General features: G+C 36.5%; 1 protein-coding gene across 1 annotated transcript; it reads left to right on the top strand.

The window, feature by feature from the left end:
- Window positions 1–1,015: 1,015 nt before the first annotated feature.
- Window positions 1,016–11,699, top strand: LOC117329663 (mitochondrial uncoupling protein 4-like). The gene is made up of 10 exons (XM_033887704.1): window positions 1,016–1,343; window positions 3,911–4,039; window positions 5,930–5,992; window positions 6,227–6,311; window positions 7,506–7,628; window positions 8,721–8,833; window positions 9,216–9,300; window positions 9,620–9,709; window positions 9,877–9,979; window positions 10,513–11,699. The coding sequence occupies exons 1-10, from the start codon at window positions 1,247–1,249 to the stop codon at window positions 10,582–10,584; spliced, it is 960 nt and encodes a 319-aa protein (XP_033743595.1). The 5' UTR covers window positions 1,016–1,246; the 3' UTR covers window positions 10,585–11,699.
- Window positions 11,700–13,421: the final 1,722 nt, after the last annotated feature.

Raw genomic sequence — 13,421 nt, 5'->3', positions numbered from 1 at the left:
GTACATCCAAAGAATCTCTTTCTTTACATGTTAATTAAATCAAGGCTTTAATAATTTCTTTATGTATTCAGGTTTCTGACTTTAAGCATTGGATGTATACACATATAATGTACAACATATATTATGCCATAATGGGCTGAATTAGGTTTTAATAAGCATAATATCACATCGAAAATAAAATTATGAATATGCCGCTTAATTTAATCTGAAATTAAACTTCAATATAAATTAATTTATCAAATTGAAAATAGTTCCAAGTCACGATAATTGTTTTCAAATGTTTTATTATATACTTTCATGTGATGAAAAAAAAGGAATTAAATATGTGAAATATATACATGTAACTGATTAATCGATACAAAATATAAAGGACCAAAAGATAAATGAAACCTGGCTTGAACAATTTAACTTAGTTTAAGGATTTATAATGTAAATTTGTAACTAACTTAGTTACAGTGTATAATTAACAAGAATAGAAAGGTTGAAATATACATTGTAACATCAAACCAAGCTTCCAAAACCTTTTAAATAACTCTTTGAATATAGCTGTTAGATAGTCTTTATACAGTACAGGTAAAACTCACAGTTAGCCTTGGGTACTGCCCATTACCTGTATGGGGGTTTTGTCGTTCATCAACCCTTTGGGTGTAGTGCACTACTAGTTGACCTGTAGTTTAAACGTAGTGTACTACTAGTTTACCTGTAGTTTAAACGTAGTGTACTACTAGTTTACCTGTTGTTTAAACGTAGTGCACTACTAGTGCACTATAGGTGTAAAGGTTAGCTTACACTCAACTGTACCTTGTACACTGTACTATTTACTTTCTGTGATACCAAACTTCTCAAAGTTGTATTTTTTATTTTATATCCGTCTGTGATTATGTTACCTATCTCGTATGTACCCAAATAACATGCATATAAAATAACACAGATAAATTCATTCCGGAATCGGATGACGCTCTGTTGTTTATTTTAACACTTGTATATCCGGATACTACTTTGGTCATTTCCTGTTTGTTGGTAGTGAACGTAAAGCTTTACTTACCATACGGTTTCTGATAATTAATTAATTGATAAGTATGTGAAACTACAACGCATAACATATTTTAACCAAATAAACACAAAAACAGTTTTTCGTCAGAAATACAGAAGATATGAAACGTATTTAAGTTTGCGAATCCTGTTTGAAATAGGGCGTGAAGGACGACGGGACACATGATACAGTGAAAAAAAACAACAAGATATCATGACGGGTGGCAGCAGACGATCTAACCAAGAGAATACGGACCCGCTTGCATTGAAATTTGCACTTTCAGCATTTTCTGCAGTTGTAGCAGAAGCAGGTAAGAATATTGCGGATGTCGCGCATCATACTTTACAATTACAGTGTATACCTGTGCGTGTGTACTTTGATCTCGGAATGGGAACTGGGAGTTATCCCCCTTCGCAAACAGCTGATCAGAGCATGATCAAGAAGTTAAGGGACAGACAAATTATTTATAATTTATCAGAACGTGAACGGTCAATGTAGCACACAGTAATACACTATACTCAGAAGTAAATATTACGTACGTGGGCCATCTAGGTCAGACTAAGATGACATAGAAGCTTCAGGTGACGGCCAGTTGGTCACTGATCATCATGACAGAGCTGTCATTCAGTTCACCCTTTGCCTCTCTACATACAGTAATATCAGATGTCAGATCGCAGATAAACTTGTCTTTGTAAACACAGGAGTCGAATCTAATAAAACATGCAATCAATGGTCAATTTTAGTGAATGACCTCAACTGTTAAACTTGTGTTCAAGATATAAACATATTTCATTTGCATATGAATTATTTACACAAATGGATTTGGTAAAAGTTTTCAGACTTATACTAAGCCTGTTCCAATTATTGATGTAGCGGAACTGAACAGGGTCGATCATCGGCGACCAGGTACATGTGTAGCTCAAACGGTAGAGCATCCGGCTAGTGTTCGGAGGTCCCAGGTTTGAACCCCGGTCTGGCCGTGCATTTTTCCACTCCTATTACATTTGGTGCCTGTGACCAAACCTTGTTTCAAGTGAGGTGAATACTTGACAAGGGGATACCTGAACCTGGGTTGTGAGTTGTGAAGTCTTCGGGTCGAAGACTTAAAAAAGGGAGGGAAGAGTGTAGCGGAACTGGACCGGGTCGATCATCGGCGACCAGGTAGCTCAATCGGTAGAGCATCGATCCGGCTAGTGTTCGGAGGTCCCGGGTTCTAACCCTGGTCTGGCCGTGCATTTTTCCACTCCTATTACATTGATAAACAATATACGTGCAAGAGATGACCTGTTAGATATATAACAATCATATTTACAAAGAGAGAGAGAGAGAGCATTTTGCAAAAGCAATGTTACAATATATATGTATTGAACACTGTCTACAGATCTAGTTGAAGTAGTGTTGTAATCTGTTTTCTAACCAGGTAAACTCGACTCAGGCGACAAACACTATATAATTAATACCAATCTACTGTTCCTAGCTGCCATTCAAACTTTTTCATGAGGTATATCACTATCATAAATCTTGTGCCACTGATGTGTTATGTTAATTACTCTACATGCCGATCCTTCTGGAATAAACTTTCACAAACTTTATCGCAGGAGTCAGGGAAGACCAATTTGCAAGTATATACCAAAATGAAACCACTAGGTGCAATGTGGTTGGTTAAATTGTACGATCACCTGAAAACAAGGCCTGAGATTATAACAAACGGCTTCAAAGAAGCAGGCATCTGCAAAGTCCTGGATATGTAAATATATCTCCATTTAACTGAGAATTATCTGTAGTATATCTAGGCCATGCCGATTGACGCACATACGTGTAATGGTACACGCGGTACGTATGCGTTCCAGGTTCGATGTTAGAACTTTTGATTTTCAATAAATGTTCTTGTACTGTACTTCTTCGTTTTTGTTGTATATGAAACATATGTACGCTAAAATTTGAATTACATGTTGTGAAAACGCTAAAAATGAAATACGCTAAAAATAAAACGTGTCATTTTGTACAGAAAACGCGAAATTTGGCATACGTTAAAAAAAAACGATATACGGTACTTTGTTATGAAAAAAACCCACATATACTTAGTAATAAAAATCTCTTAGTATTTTCATGATTTTTTATGTTTAAGATGTCTCTGGGGACTCCTCATGATCATGCTCAACAGACTCATATTCCATAGATAAATGTCAGATTCTACATATGGTGGTCATTTAGGAGTTTTAAAAGTTCGTGTATGATCAGCTTTTAAGAAAAGAGTTTAATCTGCATGCAAGAAATTTCTCAAATTTGGTTGTATATGAATTATGCGGTATAAAAGGTGGAAGTGATGTAAGATCGACATGCATGCTTTATAAGCTATTAATTACCACATTATATTTATGTAACCCTGGTAAATACTAGCTGCAATATACCGCTTTGAGAGAGATTTTCTCTTATGCTCAATCAGTTGAGCGTAAGACTACTAAGCCAGAGGGTCCTGGGTTCAATCCCTAGCGGAGGCAGTGATTTAAATTTAAATTATCCTGCGCTATGTTACATTTAGATGTCAATTAATGTTAAAGACCAAAGGCCAAGCGAAATAGCACTTGTGTCTGAAAATTGTCTATAAACACATATATCTACTAATAGCTAGCTTATGCAAATGTATTCACCTGCTATCTAATCGTAGTAAATGCAGCTATAAAATTTTATATTTTGGGCTATCTATAAATATAATAATTAAAAGTATGTCTCCTTATATATTTCACAATATGGTGAGCGTTAACATTCTCTTATGTAAAGATATGTTAAAAATAAAACAATAATGAGGGTATGAAACATTGAAAAGGACCATTGGAATGTGCATATAATCTGGTTATATGTATTTTGTTTTTCAAGCAACATATCCATTTGACATTACAAAAACAAGACTACAGCTGCAGAGGGAGGGTGTCCTTGCAAGCAACATAGGTAACCATGGAGTGTGTGCCCCGCAACGTGGTATGGTGGCCACAGCTGTTGGCATTGGTAAGTCACATCCCTTATATATTAATACCCAAGATGGATGGTCGCCAGAAAATTTACTCATGTCTGTAATTCATGAGTTATAGTAGTTGATAAATATGGGGTGTAGGCTTTGGTAAGTCATGTCATCATATGAGATACATGTATGTGGACCATCAGTGGCATACTTATGATGGCTACAATGCTTTCTGTAAGTCATTAGTCAATAATGCATGCATATGTGTCTATGACTGTGGCAAATATGGTGGCTACCATCTTTGAAATTGAAGCAGTTCGATTTTTTATTAATATGACCTGCTCTATCTTGAGTGTATGGCAGAGAAATGTCCAACCCTTATGGTGATATTTTTGGTTGTCTAACCTGAACCACTGGGTTTTCTCTATCACACCCTCATGGGAAAGTTCTATTACTCTCCGACAAAGAGGAGATATTCTTGGTTATTGAGATCTAACCTGAGGCTCTGTAGAGAATAAGACAATCAAGATTATTGCACAAAGGGTTGGGCGTTTTTCTGTTGCCGCCTCATGGTAGGGGATGATTATTTTTTTCTGATCATGCTATTTAATTCATTGCCCACATATTTAAAAAATATATTGCAATGATGATGTGTCATGATTGAATTGTAAAAATTCCATAATTGAATTGTTGACATGACATCATTGTATTGTTGACATGACATCATTGTATTGTTGACATGACAGCATTGTATTGTTGACATGACATCATTGTATTGTTGACATGATATTGTATTGTTGGCATGACATCATTGTACTGTTGGCATGACATCGTTGTGTTGTGGACATGACATCATTGTATTATTGGTGTGACATCATTGTATTGTTGGTGTGACATCATTGAATTGTTAATGTGACATCATTGAATTGTTCACGTGACATCATTGTATTGTTGGTGTGACATCATTGTATTGTTGACATCATTGTATTGTTGACGGGGACCGTGATGGCTGAGTGGGCCAGTTGCCTGTTACTGACTGTAGGCTAGTGGTTTTTCTCTGGGTATATACCTTGGCTTTCCTCCACCTCCAAATCAGGACTAAATAGGACTTTAAACAAAATAAATCAAACGTATTGTTGACATGACATCATTGAATTGACTTAGTCCTGTTTGCCTTTCATGTAGTGTAAGTCCTGTTTGCCTTTCATGTAGTGTAAGTCCTGTTTGCCTTTCATGTAGTGTAAGTCCTGTTTGCCTTTCATGTAGTATAAGTCCTGTTTGCCTTTCATGTAGTGTAAGTCCTGTTTGCCTTTCATGTAGTGTAAGTGCTGTTTGCCTTTCATGTAGTATAAGTCCTGTTTGCCTTTCATGTAGTATAAGTCCTGTTTGCCTTTCATGTAGTATAAGTCCTGTTTGCCTTTCATGTAGTGTAAGTCCTGTTTGCCTTTCATGTAGTATAAGTCCTGTTTGCCTTTCATGTAGTGTAAGTCCTGTTTGCCTTTCATGTAGTGTAAGTCCTGTTTGCCTTTCATGTAGTATAAGTCCTGTTTGCCTTTCATGTAGTGTAAGTCCTGTTTGCCTTTCATGTAGTAAATTCCTGTTTGCCTTTCATGTAGTGTAAGTCCTGTTTGCCTTTCATGTAGTATAAGTCCTGTTTGCCTTTCATGTAGTATAAGTCCTGTTTGCCTTTCATGTAGTATAAGTCCTGTTTGCCTTTCATGTAGTGTAACATGTTTTGCATGCACCTTTATCTGTGATTTCTTTGATATGTAACAAAAACAATTATCTTAAATGTATATTTAAAATCATTTTGAACCAGCAGTGTTCTGCAGATGTCATGATTGTAATAATGTGGAGGCAACTAATCCTGAAATTCATATCTCTTTTGAAGTACATTTTCTTGACCACTAAATTGATCTTGACTTGTTTACCAACAGTGCGAGAGGAAGGTTTGGCGAGTATTTACCAAGGATTAATGCCGGCTCTTTGCCGACATGTAAGTAAGTACAATGTATATTAATTTAATAGTATCAAGACATACTTCTAGATAGCTGTCACACATCCATTACACTGTAAGTGTACTGAACACACAGGAACAATGTAAATGTGACATTATATCTGAAAAAAATATAGAAAAAAAGATTATAAGAGATTGTCAAGCAAGAAATTTTGATGTAAACGAATTCTCAGGAAATGGTTGTCAGTATCCTGGAAGTGATTTTCCTGTTCTTAAGTTTATACAGGTTTGCGTATGTCTTTCTATGAGGTGATACGAGACAGTATATTGAAGAAGGAAGCAGATGGATCTTATCCTGTTTGGTGAGTGACAACAACTGACTGAAAATGTCACAAATGGGAAGTTGGTGACTGAATTTAACTTTACTAGGAAAAGTTTTTATTAGGTCACCTAGGGACAAATTTTCAATTGACCTATTCTAATCGTCTTTTGTCCATTGTCCATTGTCCATGGTCCGTTCGTAAATACTTTACATTTTCAACTTTTTATCAACAAGAGACCTACTGGTAGATACTTTATATTGACCCTATATCTTGTTACCTAGATTTTGAAATGAATGATAATATTAGACTTTCATTCAAGGTCATGGGGTCAAATATGCTTTAATCTTTAAACAACTCTTTCTCATTAAGTAAGAGGCTTAGAGACCTGATATTGGGCCTATAGCATGCTAAGGTGAAGGGCGATCAAGTTTGTTTAAATCAGTTACCTTGACCATCATTCAAAGTCACTGGGATCCAATATGCTAAATCTTTAAATGACTTAATTCTTCTGGCTAATTAAGAGTCCTAGAAACCTTATATTAGGCCTGTAGCATGCTTGGGAAAGAGCTATCAAGATTGTTTAAATGAATTACCTTGACCTTCATTCAGGGGGCAAATATGCTAAAATCTTTTAACAATTTCTTTTTAATAAGAGGCCCAGAGACCTGATATTTGGCCTTTATTATGGTGTGGAAAATGACATTGACCTAAATTTCAAGTTCACAGGAATCAAATCTGCCAAAATGTATAAAACCTCAGGGTGACCATTAAGGCCCATTTTGGTCTGGTTACCAGTATTTGAATTATTGTTAATTAGATGTACAAGGACACTGAATAGTTGGCATGCCATCACTGGAAATTTCCTGTAAGATAAGAACAGTGTAGAGGGAAGCAGCACATTCATGTCAGTCCCAGGTATTGGAGCTAGGGGATATGTTGGTAAAGGTCAATGTTGTTAGAATTACAAAGATTGTCATAGGCCAGTTTTGTAAGGTACATTTCATCATTTTAGTTCATGTAGTTTTTAAGCTACATGTTATAATATGGGAATTAGGGCTGATTAAAGAATAAGCAAGATTTTAAATCAAAATCAGCATACAAATTTTAGAAAACTCTGTCAAACTCATGTCATATGAATACTGACCCTTTGTGGTGTTATAGAGGACTGCTATGGACTATGAATGATGGCATTCATCTACAAGGTCTTATAGAAATCTGTTTCTCCCCCCACAGGAAAGCTTCTTTAGGTGGTCTAACGGCTGGAGCCCTAGGCCAGTTTGTTGTTAGTCCAGCAGATCTAGTCAAGGTACAGTTACAGATGGAAGGCAGACGGAGATTGGAAGGCAAACCACCCAGGTATGGTAAATGTACAGGACTCATGCTTTTATATCTACTTAACACTTTTTTTCTTGAAGCGACAAGAGTCAAATTTCACAAATAGGTTTCTCTTGGTCCTTAGGTATGGCTTGTACCCATTTTTATTCTGATCAGAAAAACAAAATGGTCAATAGGCAGCCATCTTTTCTTGGGTCCTTAGTTGTACATGTACCTGGTTCATTTTGAGTCTGATTGAGAGAGAAAAATATCCACAGGTGGCTGGCTATCTTTGATCTCACAATTGAAAATTGTTACCACTATTTCTTAAAAACTACTGGATGGATATTTCTCATACTTCACATACAGGTTCCCCTTGATCTCTATTCCTGCCCATTCCATTTTGGTTCTGATCAGAATAACAGAATGACCAATATGTTGCCATCTTGGATTTTGACAATAGAAGTTTGGTATTGCTATTTCTTGAAAAAATCTGAATGGATATTTCTCAAACTTCTGAAGTGCGCTCCCTTGGTCCCTTATATTTTTTTATCTTTATTTGGGGTCTTGATGGATAAGTGTTGATGTTTAGGGTGAATCAATCATTTTATAGGACCGCTGAACCATAACAACAGAACCATAATGATAGTTGTTCTGTTTGTAAGTGATTTATCTAAAATGGAAAACATCATATTGGTAAAATTGAACATAACAGCAAATTTACCAAACAAAAGGTTGGGTGTAAAATAAAGATAGAGATGTGAGTTGTAAACTAGAATAACTATATTGTGTGAAAATGAAACATTGACTCTCTCCCCTTCTCGTACTCTTTTTTTCAATCAATATTGAATATACATATAACTGTACATCAAGGACTGTTTACACTTGATGGCCTTTCTAATTCCATCTCATATTTCAAAATCTTCATCTTGATGAAGATTTCAAATTGAAAATATTTTTAATTGTTTTCAGTCATGGTGTCCATATTAACTACACATCTACCTGGAAGCTGAGATTTGTGTTTTTTTTAATTTTAGATATCCAACTGGACACAATGTTACACTAGTATTTTAGTTTGCTTATGTCAACAACGTCCACACATGATACAACTGCTTTTAATTTTTATCTTAATAGAGTGAAAGGTGGATTGCATGCACTGAAAAAGATATCAGCTGAGGCAGGATTTAAAGGACTCTACCGTGGCTGTGTTCCTAATGTACAAAGGGCAGCACTAGTAAACATGGGAGGTAAGTCTGCATTATAGAGTGCATCACTAGTAAACATGGGAGGTAAGTCTGCATTATAGAGGGCAGCACTAGTAAACATTTGAGATAAGTCTAAACTTTAGTAAAGTTTAGAGGGCAACATTAGTAAACATTGGAGGTAAGTCTACAGTATAGAGGGCAGCACTAGTAAACATGGAGGATATAAGTCTACAGTAAAGAGGGCGGCACTGGTAAACATGCGAGTATAAGTCTACAGTATAGAGGGCAGCATTATATTATAGAGGGAAATAATTTCTTGATGCAAACTGCAACACTCTTTTAAAATGATCTTTTTTGTATAAGAAAGACCTCCTCACATACTCAATAAAGAGCCATATATTACAGTCTTAATGTCCTCTTTCAGATTTATGTACATATGACACAACGAAACAAGCAGTGTTGAAGTGGACAACACTAAAGGATAACTATGTAACACACACAATAGCAAGGTACGTATCTACAACCTGGCAGAATCAGTTTAATGCCTGTTACAGAATATCACTGATGGTGTGACACTTTCTGTAATGGTGTATAGTTGTATATCTGGTATGATGACAGTGTGTTATCAATGGAACATTCATGTTAATGCCATGTCTAGTTTCGGAACAGTTTATAGTACATGTATATAAGACTATTTACACCTACTGTATGTTAGTTTTGGGTCAAATTTAACACCATTTACTGTGGTGGAGTATCTGGTTTTGTGTACTTGTAATATATGTAGTGACATGTCTAGTTTTAGAACAGTTTATATCTTTTATATTTAAGTGCCACGTCTGGTTTGGTAGCAGCCACACTGGGTACACCAGCAGACAATGTAAAGACAAGAATCATGAACCAGCCTACAGAAAACGGCAGGTAAATCAGCCAGACATCCTGATAGCCATGAAGTATCTCTATACAAATTACAAATGTACCACAATGATAGCCTTATGCTACATGCTGTTTATATGTTGGCAATATCACATGTTATTCCCATTACTTTTGTCACCTATATCTTACGTCTATAAGTTATTGTGTTGTAGAGGTTTGCTGTATAAAGGTTCGGTAGACTGCCTAGTGACCACTGTTAAACAGGAAGGATTCTGGGCCCTGTACCGAGGTTTTGTCCCAATATGGCTGCGGATGGTATGATATTTCTCATATACAGTCAGCTTTGAAATTACATCTTAGATGATGTTTCTTTTTGCCAAAATTTCATCTTCCTAACTTCACAAATTGCTGTGCAGGTATATCCTATGAATTGGCAATGGTAACTTCAAAAATTAATAAGTGTTTTCATCATCCCCAGAAATTTGTAACAATTGAGGTCCAGTGATCAGGCCAATGTGTAGAAATAATTTGCAAAATTTGCAAATTCTTGATACTTATAGCAAAAGAAAGAACTTATGTTTTTGCTGTGTGCTTTAATAAGGATCAATGAACAATTACTAATTATTAAAATCCAAATTTGTCTTTTCCTGTCATGTAGATCATGTGTCTGAAATACTGTATATGTATGTAGAAATCATTTTCAGTGCAACAGATCAGCATCTTTTATTTCCTTTTAGACAAAATACATACACAATGTACTATACATACTGAGTGACTTGAAAGTCAGGGTAAATTGACATGCATTGATGTGTATTTCATGTTCTATATATCGATAATGAATGTTCCAGGCCCCCTGGTCCCTTACATTTTGGCTGACATATGAACAAGTACGACGGTGGTCTGGTGCAAGCTCCTTCTAGTAATCAACACCAGCTATTGATGTGTGACTGAAACAACTCCAGCTAACAATTTGTGACTGATACAACTCCAGCTAATGATGTGTGACTGATACCAACTCCAGCTAATGATGTGTGACTGATACCAACTCCAGCTAAGGATGAGTGACTGAGACAAGTCCAGTTAATGATGTGTGACTGATACCAACTCCAGCTAGCGATGTGTGACTGATAAATTTCCAGTTAATGATGTGTGACTGATACAACTCCAGAAAATGATGTGTGACTGATACCAACTCCAGCTGTTGATTGATGTGTGACTGATACCAACTCCAGCTAAGGATGAGTGACTGATACAACTCCAGTTAATGATGTGTGACTGATACCAACTCAAGCTAGCGATGTGTGACTGATAAAATTCCAGTTAATGATGTGTGATTGATACAACTCCAGAAAATGATGTGTGACTGATACAACTCCAGAAAATGATGTGTGACTGATATAACTCCAGATATTGATAGGTGACTGATGCAAGTCCAGATAATGATGTGTGACCCTTACAACTCCAGGTATGGATGTGTGACTGATACAACTCCAACTTGCGATATGTGACTGATACAACTCCAGTGCCAAATCAAATGCTATCCTTTGTTATATCATTCGATACTTAGTAATATTTCTATGATATTAAGAATACAGGTGTGTGTATGTGGTAAATTGATTTTAGTATAATCCTGTATAATACCCGTTCATTCTTGGTGTGGTGTATGTATATAGACATGGTTATTTCTGCAAGGGATAATGATAGAAGTGATATAACACAACCAATATGATATTTGAGAGTGTGACTTTTCGATGACTACACTGTCACCCTCATCAGACTAATGACCATTGTTAAGCCTACTTGCACTGATATATGTAGTGTCCTAGATTAATTTGATGAGGGCAGTTATTTTTTGTGCTTGAAGTTTTGTAAGATAACAAGTGCTACCCTCTGTACTGGGGACCTATCTCCAATATGTACATTGTACAAGTGCTACCCTCTGTACTGGGGACCTATCTCCAATATGTACATTGGACAAGTGCTACCCTCTGTACTGGGGACCTATCTCCAATATGTACAAGTGCTGCCCTCTGTACTGGGGACCTACCTCCAATATGTACATTGGACAAGTGCTACCCTCTGTACTGGGGACCTATCTCCAATATGTACATTGTACAAGTGCTGCCCTCTGTACTGGGGACCTATCTCCAATATGTACATTGTACAAGTGCTACCCTCTGTACTGGGGACCTATCTCCAATATGTACATTGTACAAGTGCTGCCCTCTGTACTGGGGACCTACCTCCAATATGTACATTGTACAAGTGCTACCCTCTGTACTGGGGACCTATCTCCAATATGTACATTGGACAAGTGCTGCCCTCTGTACAGGGGACCTACCTCAAATATGTACAAGTGCTGCCCTCTGTACTGGGGACCTATCTCCAATATGTACATTGGACAAGTGCTGCCCTCTGTCCTAGGGACCTATGTGTTCCTCCAATATTTACAAGTGCTGCCCTCTAGATCTGTCCTAGGGACCTATGTGTTCTTTCAATATGTACAGCTTCCAAGTGCTGCCCTCTGTAATGACAGGCTGCTGTAAAGCTTAGATATCCATATACATGTATCATGCTAAAATGAATGAATGCCAAACAAGGCATATCTATTGCATTTATTTGGACAACCCTAAGCAGTCATTTTTTACCTTCTGTATACTTGATAGTATTTTACATCTGATTAGTGGTCACCAGATGACTTCAGAACCTGCACATTATTCCCTTTTATTAAAACAATCAATGACTTATTCTTGCACAGACTGGTATTAATTAATGGTTGATAATCACATTTTATAAACATTTTTCTATGATAAAGAACGGTCTTGTAGGCTTTAAAATGACCATTTTTTATAGATGTTTATTTTTTTATGTAAAAGGTGGCCTAACCAGAGTCATAAAGTGATTATTGATGTCAGCTATCCTCATTGACCTAATTCACTAGTTACAATGAGTAAAATGATGTGAATGTAAATGTTTGATATCCTCTTCGACCCAGAGTACAAGTTAAATGAGTATGATGATGTGAGTGTAGATGTTAGATATCCTCTTCGACCCAGAGTACAAGTTAAATGAGTATAGAGATTTGAGTGTAGATGTTAGATTTTCTAATGGGCCCTTTGTACAAGTTAGATGAGTATGACGATGTGAGTGTAGTCGTTAGATATCCTAATGGACCCAGTGTACAATTTAGATGAGTATGACGATGTGAGTGTAGTCGTTAGATATCCTAATGGACCCTGTGTACAATTTAGATGAGTATGATGATGTGAGTGTGGTCGATAGATATCCTAATGGACCCAGTGTACAATTTAGATGAGTATGACGATGTGAGTGTAGTCGATAGATATCCTAATGGACCCAGTGTACAAGTTAGATGAGTATGATGATGTGAGTGTAGTCGTTAGATATCCTAATGGACCCAGTGTACAATTTAGATGAGTATGACGATGTGAGTGTAGTCTTTAGATATCCTTATGGACCCAGTGTACAATTTAGATGAGTATGATGATGTGAGTGTAGTCGATAGATATCCTAATGGACCCAGTGTACAAGTTAAATGAGTATGATGATGTGAGTGTAGTCGTTAGATATCCTAATGGACCCAGTGTACAAATTAGATGAGTATGACGATGTGAGTGTAGTCGTTATATATCCTAATGGACCCAGTGTACAAATTAGATGAGTATGACGATGTGAGTGTAGTCGTTAGATATCCTAATGGACCCAGTGTACAATTTAGATGAGTATGACGATGTGA

The sequence above is a fragment of the Pecten maximus genome, chromosome 1, assembly GCF_902652985.1.
Source record: "Pecten maximus chromosome 1, xPecMax1.1, whole genome shotgun sequence".
Lineage (NCBI taxonomy): Eukaryota > Metazoa > Mollusca > Bivalvia > Pectinida > Pectinidae > Pecten > Pecten maximus.
Note: the sequence above shows the minus strand (reverse complement) of the source record. Positions and strands in the feature narration are given on the sequence as shown.